The 12,571-nt window shown below is 37.0% G+C and overlaps 1 protein-coding gene and 1 pseudogene across 1 annotated transcript; one reads left to right on the top strand and one right to left on the bottom strand.

The window, feature by feature from the left end:
* The first annotated feature begins 1,604 nt into the window (after nucleotides 1-1,604).
* Nucleotides 1,605-4,204, top strand: LOC137748171 (upstream activation factor subunit spp27-like). The gene is made up of 2 exons (XM_068488277.1): nucleotides 1,605-2,035; nucleotides 3,667-4,204. The coding sequence occupies exons 1-2, from the start codon at nucleotides 1,724-1,726 to the stop codon at nucleotides 3,790-3,792; spliced, it is 438 nt and encodes a 145-aa protein (XP_068344378.1). The 5' UTR covers nucleotides 1,605-1,723; the 3' UTR covers nucleotides 3,793-4,204.
* Nucleotides 4,205-4,509: 305 nt separating this feature from the next.
* LOC137747964 (uncharacterized) lies at nucleotides 4,510-8,485 on the bottom strand (annotated as a pseudogene).
* Between the last annotated feature and the right edge of the window lie 4,086 nt (nucleotides 8,486-12,571).

Consider the following 12,571-nt stretch of genomic DNA (forward strand, 5'->3'; position numbering starts at 1 on the left):
GACCTGTCTCGTTGCATCCCATTTTGAATATATAAATATAGGACCCGCGCCGATCCATTTGGGCCCGTACCGACCCACGGGTGCAAGGCCCGTTTGGCCACCGCTAATATGGACCCAACTTTCTGAAAGAATCATCGACTTTCTAGACATAAAGATCAGAGAACTGGTTCAACTGGGATCGACTTGGGGTTGGAGCCCATGTTAAGCAAAACATCGGCCAACTTAGTGTCCCATTAGAAAAATAGTTGTTTGACGTAGTAACTGGTGTAACAATTTTAGGAGTTGTTTTTTCTCAAGTGTTTAGGACACAGTGTCGAAAACATTTCATGGACACTAAGCTAATATTGGGGAGACGAAATCAAACACAAGCCTTTTGGTGCGACCATGTCGACTCCAGGTCTTGCTCTCTTCATCTATTTGAAGTTGGAAAAAACTGAACTTAAGTAATTTATTGTTATAAATCAACAAAATGAGATTGAACCTTTGCCAGATATTGAAGTGAAACATGAATAATGGATCACTCTGTTTATTTTTCTTACAGATGTTAGTCGAGAAAATAAGCGCAAAAAAGCTAGGCAATAACTTTGAGGAAAGTAATAGTATTGTGTCTTATTTTCTTGTATATCTGATCATACAATGCATGCTTTTTATATAGAGCTCTAAATGTGTACAAGTCTACAATACTAATTAATGCATGTTGAAACCATGCCTTAAAATAGCAAGGTTTTGGTCGTTCTTACATTTCGTCTTTAGTCATATTATGTGAGCATTCACACCATTTCCCACCACTCCCCCTTTGATACCCATATATCAATATCGGTTGTCTTCTTAAAACCTTGCTAGGAAAAACTCAATGGAAAAAAATCTAGCAAATAAAAAATAGTATAACTTTGCTTAGATTATTGATAGTGTTAAGTATGCTTATGTTGTCTCGTTAAAACCTTGCTAGAAAAACTAAGTGGGAAAATCTCTACTCGAAAAAAGAAAAAACAACACGTGTGTGTCTTAGATGCACTCCCCATGAGCATCTCCCCTTGATTCCGCATTCTTCAATTTGATTGGTTGTTAATTCCGTGTAACATACAATGCCGACGTCCACGTAGTTGTAATGTTCTCACATGCCTGCGTATGTTTGTAGTGGGCATTGCTAATCCCTTCTAATTATTTTATGGTCTATTCGTTGCGAACTTGGACTCAATCCCTAACCTAAACCTACCCTAACTGAAGCAACTAGATTGACCAAATGTGTGTTTTGGTCGAAGCACGGTTAAATAAAATGTGTTTAACCAAATAAACAAAAACCCTAACAACTTCATAAGAAAGCCCAAGTGTTTGAGCCCAAGCCCAACTAGGACTGCACAGTTTTTTTTTTTTTTTTTTTTAGAACATATCTACTCTAAGAAGATGAGGGAATGGACTAAGTCATACAATAACTTTACCTTAATAATGTTGTTCAACTTTCTCTTTAACGAGAATCAAATTTAAAAATAACGGAAGAGAAATATTAATAGATCGTAATAATAGTTGGCCTACAAAGTTTTTGGATTTTAAATTTTCGTCGACCAAATATAATAAAATAATATAAAACAGAGGGCTTTCATAGTTTGGGGAGGAGAGGGGGAGAAGAAGAGTTTGAATATAGGCAAAAAGTGGGTCTTCTGAGTAATTAGGGCACAGAGATCAAAGAGTGTTGCTGTCGCTTGTGAGAGAGAGAGAGAGAGCAATGGCGTCTTCCAGTTTGATTAGGGTTTGCAGGGCTGTGACAGCGGCGACCAGGTCCTCCAGTTCCACCGGCGGAGCTGCTCTCTTTTCCTCGAAGCCCGCCACCAATACTATTCCGAAGCCAAAGGCAAAGGCGAAGGCGAAGGCTAAGCCCAAGGAAGCAGGTGTTTCGACCAAGCCCAAACCCACCCTCGGGATTATGAAGCCGATTCCGATCTCTCCAGCTCTGGGAAGCTTCCTCGGCGTCAAGGAGTCCTCCCGCGCCGAAGCTGTCAAGCAGATCTGGGCCCACATCAAGCTCCACAACCTGCAGGTACTCGTCTCTCTCGGCTTCACACTGTATTTTGTCTATATATTTATAAATATCTTCCGTTTTCTTTTCTGTTTGATCTTTTTTTGTGGGGTTTTCTTTGATGGGTTCTAATAAAATGCTTTGTTTTTGTTTTATTTATGTGGTTTTGCTTAAATTTACTTTAAGCCCTAAAACCCTACGCCTTAAATCCCACCCCAAATAAAAATATGAACAAATGAAAAATGTAAAATAGGAAGTAGCTGTTGTGGGGTGCAGAAAATGGGATATCCAGACACTTTTGGATGATCATTCTTTAGGTTCGCTGTTTTTCTAAGAACGAAATGTATTTGTTGTATCTTAACTTGATGGAACTTGGCCGAATGCAGAGTTTTGACAACGCCTTGTTAGTTAGGTTTTGAAGATTTGACTATGATTTAATTTTGTTTCCGAAGTTGATTAAACCCTAATAGATGGTGCTCTGCATTTCTGTTCTTACAAAGCTGCTTTTTATTAAGTTAACTAAGATGCTGCTCTGCATTTCTGTTATTACTTGTATTTGACATGATTTTGGTTCATGATTTTATTTTGGTTTGCAATTTGGATAATTCTTGGTTGTCATTTGTCGCTTGGATTCCGTTCATGTTTAGCATTCACTTTTTCATCAGCTTGACCTGACAATCTTATTCAGAATGCATTTTGCTTCCGTGTTGACTTGTAGATGTCTGCTTACTGTAATACTTTGAGATGTCTCTGCTGTTTTGCAATTCAGTAGTTTCCCAAAAAGTTGCAGGGATGCTATAATATAACTTTCTATTGTAATTATGGATCATGATTTATAGTTTCTAACTAGGATGGCTAGTGAGTAGCTATTACAGCTAAGAGATGTTATGTAAGGTCTTCTTTTATTGACGTTAGCACTTCTGTGGGTGGATGGAGAAAGTTTGTGGTACAAAATTCTGGCCCCCAAGCATATCTTCTGTATATTGTCTAAAGAATTGTTTGCGGTCACAAATAATTCCATACTTGCTTCCTTTGGTCTTGAAATGTCTTAATATAAGTAAAACATGATGATTGAAGACACAATATCTAGTCAGTATATTGAGGCAATGTTATATGTCGATTTGTATAGCCAATACCAAGAGCCAAGCAACAATGGAAGCCTTGGCAATTACTGAAAACGTTGGAAGATTTTTAAAAGTTATGCTTTGGACTTACTTGTTGCTGGTTTCTTTTGATGTGAGCACCTAGATGCAGATGGCGCAAGATTGTGTGGCCTTGTGGCCTTAATACTTGGAACAAGGCCCATAAAAGGGATAAACAGTTTAAATCTGATCTAATTTCTGTCCATGAAATTCAATTGAATTGTGCCCTTGCATGTCTGTGGGTTGGATTTGTGTGTTGGTCTGGGAAATTGTAACAAATTGATACCATATGCTTTGTATACAACATATTTGTGAACGCTACTTATTCTACGGTAGTTTAGGAAAGTGCAGCGGGGATGTGGACCCTTACGTGTTTATGGAATGCTTGTTTTCATTTGAATTTTGTACATGCTGTGCGTTATTAACCACAGAAGAGTAAAATACTTGCAATTGAGATGTGAAGTTGAGTTGAGTAATAGTACTCAAATACGTCTGGTTATCTGTCTGCAGAATCCTGCCAACAAGAGGGAGATTTACTGTGATGACAAGCTAAAGGAGATTTTTGAAGGGAAGGAAAAAGTGGGCTTTCTGGAAATTGGGAAGCTGCTCTCGCGCCACTTTGTGAAGGCTGAATGAATGTCTATTGAGTCGTTAAATTGATGTGTGTTGCTTTTGAATCGATGCTCCCCACCCCTTGGAAGAGCAAATCCTTTTGGATATAGTTTTATGCTCACCAACTTTCGTTTGAAGACCTTATTGTGCAGGAAGGGAAGGGGTTTGGTAATTGGAATTAGCTGGTCTAACTTTTGGATGTATAAAAGCACGTAGGATGAACATTTTATGATTTAACGTAGATCTTCTCTTGTATCAATTTCGTTGTTGTTTTAAGCTACGTTGATGGCCGTATCATTTATCTTAGCGTTTTATTTTTTGTCGGCGTTGATCTTAGTTGCCCTCTTGAAATGTCTATCAAAAGCTGCTTGGATGGGATCAAGTTTTTGTTATCTTATGTTGGTCTATTTGGAATGACAGAAATGGTGCCATTTTTCAAGGAAATGGTTTCCATGTACATCGTACTAATTTTTCTCCTCTACAATTGCGGCAGGAATTTCATGATGCTTATGCCAAGCAGACGGTGATGGCCGGCGCATGAACGTGGGATGGTTCGTTGGCGACCTCCCTCTTACTCCGCCACCCCCACCATTGCACAGAAATTCTCCGTTAGACAGAATCCATACTGAAATCCCAAGACCTCTCTGCCTTTCCACGAATCGTTAGCAGAGCAAGACCAGGCGTGACAAAGTACTATTAATAACAGTATCTGCTATTCTCATTACAGTAGCTCGGAAATCCTTAGTTAAGGAGATGATGCATTCATTGCTCTACAATAGCAGGAGACCCGTACCATGGCGTCAACGTATCATCTGAACCAACCGGTGAGTGGTAAACACCGTCGAAGCTAATGTTGAGGGCACCCTCCAGATGAGCTGATGCTTCTGGTATAATTCCGTCTCCCCAAACATCTGCCTGCCCACAGACCTGAAACAAAACGATAATCTCATTATCGGCATTCAGCATCCAGCCTTGACGCTTGGCTTACAAGACATGCCGAGGACATAACATCAATATAAAATGGACTGTTCAACTGCTGAGACAAGGTGGTTGTGGTTGACGTTGTCGCAGCACTTATGAAAGCAACATCTGATGAGGGAGTGCAGAACCGATACTTTCATTTGAGTTGCCAAATAAACGAGCACCTTGAATGCATCTGCAGTTTACATATAGAAGATTATACAGATGGAATAACAGAAGCTCCTAGGCATGTTAACCAAGTAGACCTCAGACGATATGTAACAGAGGTATCCAAGAGTCATCAGCAAGAAATTATTGAGACAAGGGTTTGATAACCCACAGGTGCGGGGTTCCAAGAGTCAATAACAACGAAATATCGGAAAACCCGAATTCTTCCTTGTAAAGACGTGCAAGCCATCCTCCTGCTGAGTGTCCAATGAGGGATAAAGTCCCACCTTCAATGAAATATGTCCAACAGTTTCGGAACTACAACAAATGAAGCAAACAACCAGTGTACTTGCTGGAGAAGTCAAGCATCCATTGACAGAGCATGGTATGGATCAAGAACAAAAGTACAAAAGGGATTCAATCTAGTGTTTCGTTTCAACGTCGCCTCAAGGAAGAATCACATGTGAAGGGAGGACAACAATTTCTGATGGATTTTCCGGGGCACTTTATCTTAGCCACTTTTATACTGTCCATCTCCCTCCTCTCCTCAACGATTTCTGATTTCCTGAAAAGCTGTATAGCTACATGATAAACTTCAACTGATACAAAAATTGGATTCTGTAATTACGTAACTGGTTGCTTCATATGACGGTACTGGATGCCTTCTGGCTTAGAAAAGCTCTATATAAATTTCCATTTCAAGCATAAGCTAAGCGCTTAGTTGATAATATAATTGCATTACAAAAGCTCCTAAAGCACGAGATTTCTAAAATCAAGCAATGTCGTTTGAAGATCTAGCAGCACGATACGGGTTTAACAGAGATGAAACCAGCTATTGTTTAGTATCATCTAAGTAGGTTCAAGAGACGCGGTTTGAGACATGTTTGAATAGTGTTAACTCTATTATTAGATTTCACAGATCCTTCATAACCTTGTCGACATAGATAACCTTTCCTAACTCTTAAGATAGGAAAATTGATGGAAATAACTTGAATATATACTGGAGAATGCATTAAATAATAGATCTACAAATTTAGAAGACAAACAAAGAGCCTCGGGCAAGATTTCACCTTGTTTGGCAAGGTTGAACCTCTTGCAATCGCTTCTCTTTGAATTAATAGGGGTTTATGTGCTAAAAAGGGATGGATTGTAAACATGTTTACATAAGGGAATCGATACTACGCCATTGATGGAGATAGCAAAGCTTTAAACTGGACAAGAGAAAACTTGTCGCTAAAAAGGACTGAATTTGGGTTGATTTTAGCTTTTGGATGCAAATCTGGCTTGAGAGCAGAGTTTGTATGTTTGTTTGTTTGATTGGTTGAGTGTCCTTGTCTCTAGGGCCTCTTCCCCCTTTTATAGGCAATTTTTTCCGACTTCTGTAACTTTGTTCTTGCCTGAAAGCACTTGGAGGGTAGTGAGTCATCAGCTTTTTACTTAGAATGCCACTAGAAAGTATTCTTTGGCTTGTAGTAGGTTAGTCTCCATCACTTGTCTCTTCAATGGTAAGCACGTGGCTTGTATTTGGCTGAGAAGGCTTCAATTTGCCTTTGGGCTTGGTGCTGGACTTCGGGCAAGTCCCCTTTTAGTTGGCATCCTTGGGCTTTCCTTCATTCAAATTCAATGTTCAAATATTAACCCAAACACAACCTTATTCCAATGTAAATCAAATTACAAAGGGTACTCATCATAAAGAAGCAAACTATAACAATTACAGGAGACTGAGTCGACATACCAATCGAGTACAGGCCGAGGACTGAGAGTTCCTCGCCAGTAATTGGGGTCAACCAAGCCAGCGACATTCCTCAGCCAATCAATTCTTGACACCTTGGCAACCACTGTGCTCACTCTATACCAATGTTCTAAACATCTTTGTCTAGCACTGTCTAGGCCCTGTCTAGGCACTAGGCGGTTGGTCACCATCTCGATTAATGCCTAGGCGTTTGAAAATTAAGAAAGAGCTCCTAGACTTGCTGAGGCACCCGTCTAGACTACCTAGGCACCTGCCTAACTCATCCATACCCTCTTAGGCACCCTCATCGGTCACCACTCGCTTAGATAGAAAATAGATAACTTTCATTTTGCATTTAATTTTTTTTCAATAAATTGTAAGAGACTTGTTGCATACTTAAATGAACACGCATTATACCCTTGTTCCTCATATTTTCATTATATTCCAATACTTCATAATATGTATGTCATTCTATTTTGTAGTTTATGATGAAAGTATATATATATATATACATATATATATATGTATATATATATATATGTATATATATATATATATGTATATATATATATGTATATATATATATGTATATATATATATATATGTATGTATTTTAAGTATAAGCAGACACTTATTTACACGAAATATAATAGATTTTCTCAAATCTGCCTAGTCTGCCTAGACGCCCGCCTAAGCTCCGCCTAGTCATCTAGGCACTAGGCCCCAGCCCGTCACCCGACTAGCACCCAGTGTCTTTTAGAACCTTGCTCCATACCCTCTCAGAGTCAACTCTAACTTCTGGTAGTCAGCTAAGTTGTTTCCCAAACCCTGAAACCAAAGTGCAAAGTGTATGCATGAATATTATTACAAATTTGCATATATTAGCTAGACCAGTTAGCTAAGGCAACATGGGCAAGACATGAGGTCATATCCGCATTTCCATAACTTAGAATAGTTTAAAATATCACTGCCTCATGAAAATGAAATATTGGTGCAGATATATATATATATAAAGTTAGTGAAAAATACAGATGAGGAAAGTAGAGAAATTGTGAGCTTAATTGGAAGAAGAACAGAAGGTGGGTATGAAGATGATGAGGATGATGGGTCCTAAGAGAATGTAGATGAGGAGAAGGCTAATGGCTTTAAAGGGGATAAAAGCATAGCCATTGTCGTACCCCTACAGAAGAATAAAGGGAAGGGAAGATGCTGGGGTTGGCATTTTGTAGCTTTTATAAAAAATGGAGGGTCGCACAGACATACACACCACCGCACCAGTGGCTTTTTTGCAAGTTTGATTGCTGAGGCTAAGGTCAAGGAGATGTGGCCATCTACGATCCTCTAGCTCCAGTAGGCTCCATTTTTCTAATCTCAACGAAAACTGAAACCATTTTGAATAAAAATAAAAAATAAAAATAAAAAAATAAAAAAGAAGAAGAAGAGAACCAAACCAACAGGATCCTCTTCGGATTCTCTTGGTGAGGATTCTAGAGATTCGTGAATCGTATCTATTCGTCATACGTTGTGAGGTCAATTTTTGTCAAGTAATATTTATGTTTACTTTTAAATAAAAATATTTAAAATGATTTCTGACTGCACGATGTACAATGAACGGACACGATTCACGAATCTCAAGGATCTTCACAAAGAGGATCTGATGATGATCCTGACTCAGAACCAAAGACCAACAAAATCACGACCAAACTGATGGATCTCAAATTAGTTATTAATAAAAGGCATTTAGTTAAAATTGTATTTGAAATTGACATAATGCCTTATTTTGGTTTTTGAAATTTAAAATTGATACACGTGGTCATTAAGATTTTGCACCTTTGCTTGATTGGTGTGGCTCTGCATGTCCTTTTTTATAAAAAAAAAAAAAAAAAAAAAAAAAAAAAATCCAGGCCAAAACGACGTCATTGGTGTGCCATAACCCTTCATGGTTCCACATCGTCGTCAACCACCAGGTGCACCACCGGCCACCGTCAATTTCGAAGTAAATCCCTAATTTTTCAACTTTAAATTCTTAATTTACAACTTAATATTGTTGTTAATATCTATGATTATTGACTAATTGAATTGTGGTTTAATTAGTTAGTTATAGTAGGGTACTCTAGGATTAAGAGTCTAAAACCCTTTTCTTTGCTCATTTTACAATTACGTAATGAATCGATACTAATACTCCTTAAGTCCTCCATCAAATATTATGGGTAATCCAACTTTAAATATACCATGTAGTTATCATTTGAATAATCCGGTTGGTCGAAATCCTACTTTGAATACTTCAAGTAATTCACAACAAAGTGAGGTCACAATTAGATGAAATGTTGGCTAATCTTCATGCAAACCCTAGACTTAGACCTAGAATGATTGATTTTTAGCCTAATTATCACAAAACAATTCATAGTCACTATCTATAAAAGAATCCTTGTCATCCTAAAATCCATGAAATGCCAGAAATTATGAGGAATGACAATTGATGTTTTATCACCCGTTTGATTTGATATTTTTGAGTGGTTGGAGTATAGTATAACAAAAGATGCTACATTTTGCCTTATTGTTATCTTTTCAAATGTGATTTTGATAAAGCAGGAAATGTTAGAAGTAATATCTTCACTGAGAAAGTGTTTACAATTTGGAGGAAAGGACCTGAAAATTTTTTAGATCATAAGGAAGGTGTTGGAAGTCTTCATAGTAAAGCTTCACAACAAGCTAGCGATTTGATAACACAAGAGCAACACATTGAAATCTTTGTGATCAAGTAAACCGATGAAGCTCGCATTATCATGGATTGAGTAGCGCACTTGATTGCACTCGATGGTTGTTGCAATAAGATCTTCCTTTTCGTGGCCATGATGAATTACTAAAATTAAGTAATATGGGGTAATTATGTGGAGCTTATGCAATTTCTTGCTAATCATGATGAGAAAGTTAGGAAGGTTGTGTTTGGGAATACTTCCAAAAATCTTAAGTATATCTCTTATGGTATTCAAAAAGATTTTGTCCATACTTGTGTCGTTGAAACTATTGATACAATCACTAAAGATATGGAAGGAGCATTTTTCTCTTTTGGTTGATGAGTCACGTGATGTTTTAACTAAAGAGTAAATGGCGGTGGTGTTACATTATGTCAACAAAATAAGGGAAGTAATTGAAAGTTTTGGGGTCTTCAACATGTCTCCCCTACAACCAGTTGCAAAATTTGAATAGGCTATTCAGAGATAGTTTGCTACAACAAATTTGAGTATGTCCAAGCCTGGCATAAAGCTATGGTAGAACTAGTAATATGAGAGGTGAGCCAAATGATCTTAAAATTAAGATTTTGAACAATTATCCTCGAGCATTTTATGTTCATTATTTTGCACACTAACTTCAACTAGCTCTTGTAATCATAGCAAAGTAGAATGAGGATGTCGTGACTTTCTTCATAATAGCTAGTAGTTTGGTTAATAATATTAGATCATCGTGTAAGTATCATGATGCATTTAGAGAGAAACAACAAAACAAATTTTGAAAGCTCTTGATGTTGGTGTTCTTGAAATGATGAAAGGGTTAATCAGAATAGTAGTCTCATACGTCCTTGTGATACATGTTAGGACTCAGTATAATATTATAGTTAGTTTTAAACCTGTGGTTATGTGGTGGAGTTCAATTGTTGTTATGTTAAACCTGTGGTGGAGTTGCTTCAGTGTATTAAAGGGGATATATAGTAACTAAAATTTTTAGTATTGAATTTATGGTACTGGTATTGTGGTACAAAAAATCTGAAAGTTTGTTAGCATTGAATTTAATCAGAGGAAATATATAGGAACTAAAAATTTTTAGTTTTTTTTTTTCCTAGTGTACTTCAGGGAAACGACTTCATAGGGTTACATCATGACAGTATGATGGGATAAAATTATGGTGACATCTCCATTGTAGAGAACTTTATGACATACTTTAGACATTTAGAAGTTACAATTTAGCATTGCCGAACTCAGAATTGAAAGAGGCATACTCTGAAACAGATGTTTGCATTCTTTGTCGAAGTGGATGCAAGTTTCAGGTGCCCTAGGTACCCATATTCTTATTGAGCTAATGAAGGTCAATGATTTTGGTGAGAACTGCCATCATCAATGACGAAGAGTAGGCAATAAACCGATTGTTTTAGTGGAGATGAGAGAGAGGGTGGCGAGGAGAGAGATGAGCAGCAATGGGAGTGGGAGAGGTCAAATAGTATTTAGGATTTTTAGTTTTTATTTTATTTTTTTTCAAATTTTACAAATATTAAACTAAACGTTTAAATAGGTACCCGTTTGTGGCAGCGGGTATACTAATAATCACCCATTTATATTTTATGGGTAAACGATTATACCCGTAATTATTTATTTGTCTAAACAGTTACCTATTACCATAATAATGAATCTTATATGGGTGGGTAACCGCGGTTACCCATCTGTGGGTATTTTGCCCATCCCTACTCCACATGATAACCACGTGAATTTGTTTAACAGAAGTTTGGATTTGGACCTCAATTGGCCTCATCCCAAGAATTTAATTAATAACTTTTTCGCCACTTTATACTACGGTTTAGTGGTATTCCTCTTCACTTGTAAGTGAGAGGTCTTAGGTTCAGTTCTCGCCAAAGATGAATGTGAACCAAATTATTGCTAGCCCATTGTGAGACTAAGCTTATCCCTCCCCTTTAATGTAGATAATATCGCTTGTTCAAAATAAAAAATTAACATCTTTTTCACCACAAGACTGACATTGAAGGTGACGTGTCACCATAAAACCACAAAAGAATTTTGGCCATAAAAAAAAGTTTTAGCAATTACCATTGACTTTAGTTAGCGAGTAAGTGTTTTTAGTTGGAAAGAAGAATTGTTCAAGGGCCAATTATTATTTTTTCAAAAGTAAAATTGTTTAAAATCAATGAAATCTACCACCTTCCATTCAATTTCAGGTTTTTTTTTTGTATTTTGTATTTTGTATTTTTTTAATCACAAATGGTCTCTAAAATTGACCTTTACTATCAAGATAGTCCTTAAAATTGAAAATCAGTCAATGTGGTCATTTCGTCACAATTCTATTAAAAAATCTATTAAATGCTGATGTGGCACATAATGCCCCCCCATAAGTCTTTTTTTTCTCATAAATGGTCATTGAAATTGACTCACGGCGTCAAAATGGTCCCTAAAATTGACATGTGACATCAAAATGGTCCCTGAAATTGAAAATTGATCAATGTAGTCATTCCGTCATAATTCTATCAAAAATTTTGTTATGTGCTGATGTGACACATAAATAACTCACACAAATCTAATTAAATTAAAAAAAAAACAAATTACAAATATGCTTAATAATTTAATAGTTAATAAAAAAAATTGTCAACCTAAAAACCCAATCTTGCAATCACCTTTGATCCCAGTCCACATTTCTATACCTCCTTTACTATCTATTCTCTCTAAAAAAAAAAAAAAAAAAACATTCTCAACCCACCCATCTTTACACTCTTCGACACCCTTCATCGAATTGAACATAGATCGAGATCACCTTTGGTGACGACTTGGCCCATTGGCAACGACTTCTGGGACATCACCGCATTTAAGCGATCAACATCCTCACAACGTTATTCTTAGAGAGCTTGTTTGGTGCTTCCCTGATGGTCTGGTGATGCAAAGAACGATGAGGTCTACCTTAAGATAATGAAGTTATAACCAAGGTACATCCATTATTGGTTGAAAACTATTTCCACACCCCCTCTTAATGTCTTGGTTAAGTCTTGTGCCTTTGAAAACTTATGGAAGGGATCTCTCTTCAGAGTAGGCCCTACTGTAAAAAAAAAAAAAAAAATTCCAATGTGCAAAAAGGTATTTAGACAACTTTTTTAATTAATTATTAAACCCACATCAACACATAACTAATTTTTTTTTACAGAATTGTGGCGGAAGGATCAATATT

The sequence above is a fragment of the Pyrus communis genome, chromosome 10 (genome assembly GCF_963583255.1).
Source record: "Pyrus communis chromosome 10, drPyrComm1.1, whole genome shotgun sequence".
NCBI lineage: Eukaryota > Viridiplantae > Streptophyta > Magnoliopsida > Rosales > Rosaceae > Pyrus > Pyrus communis.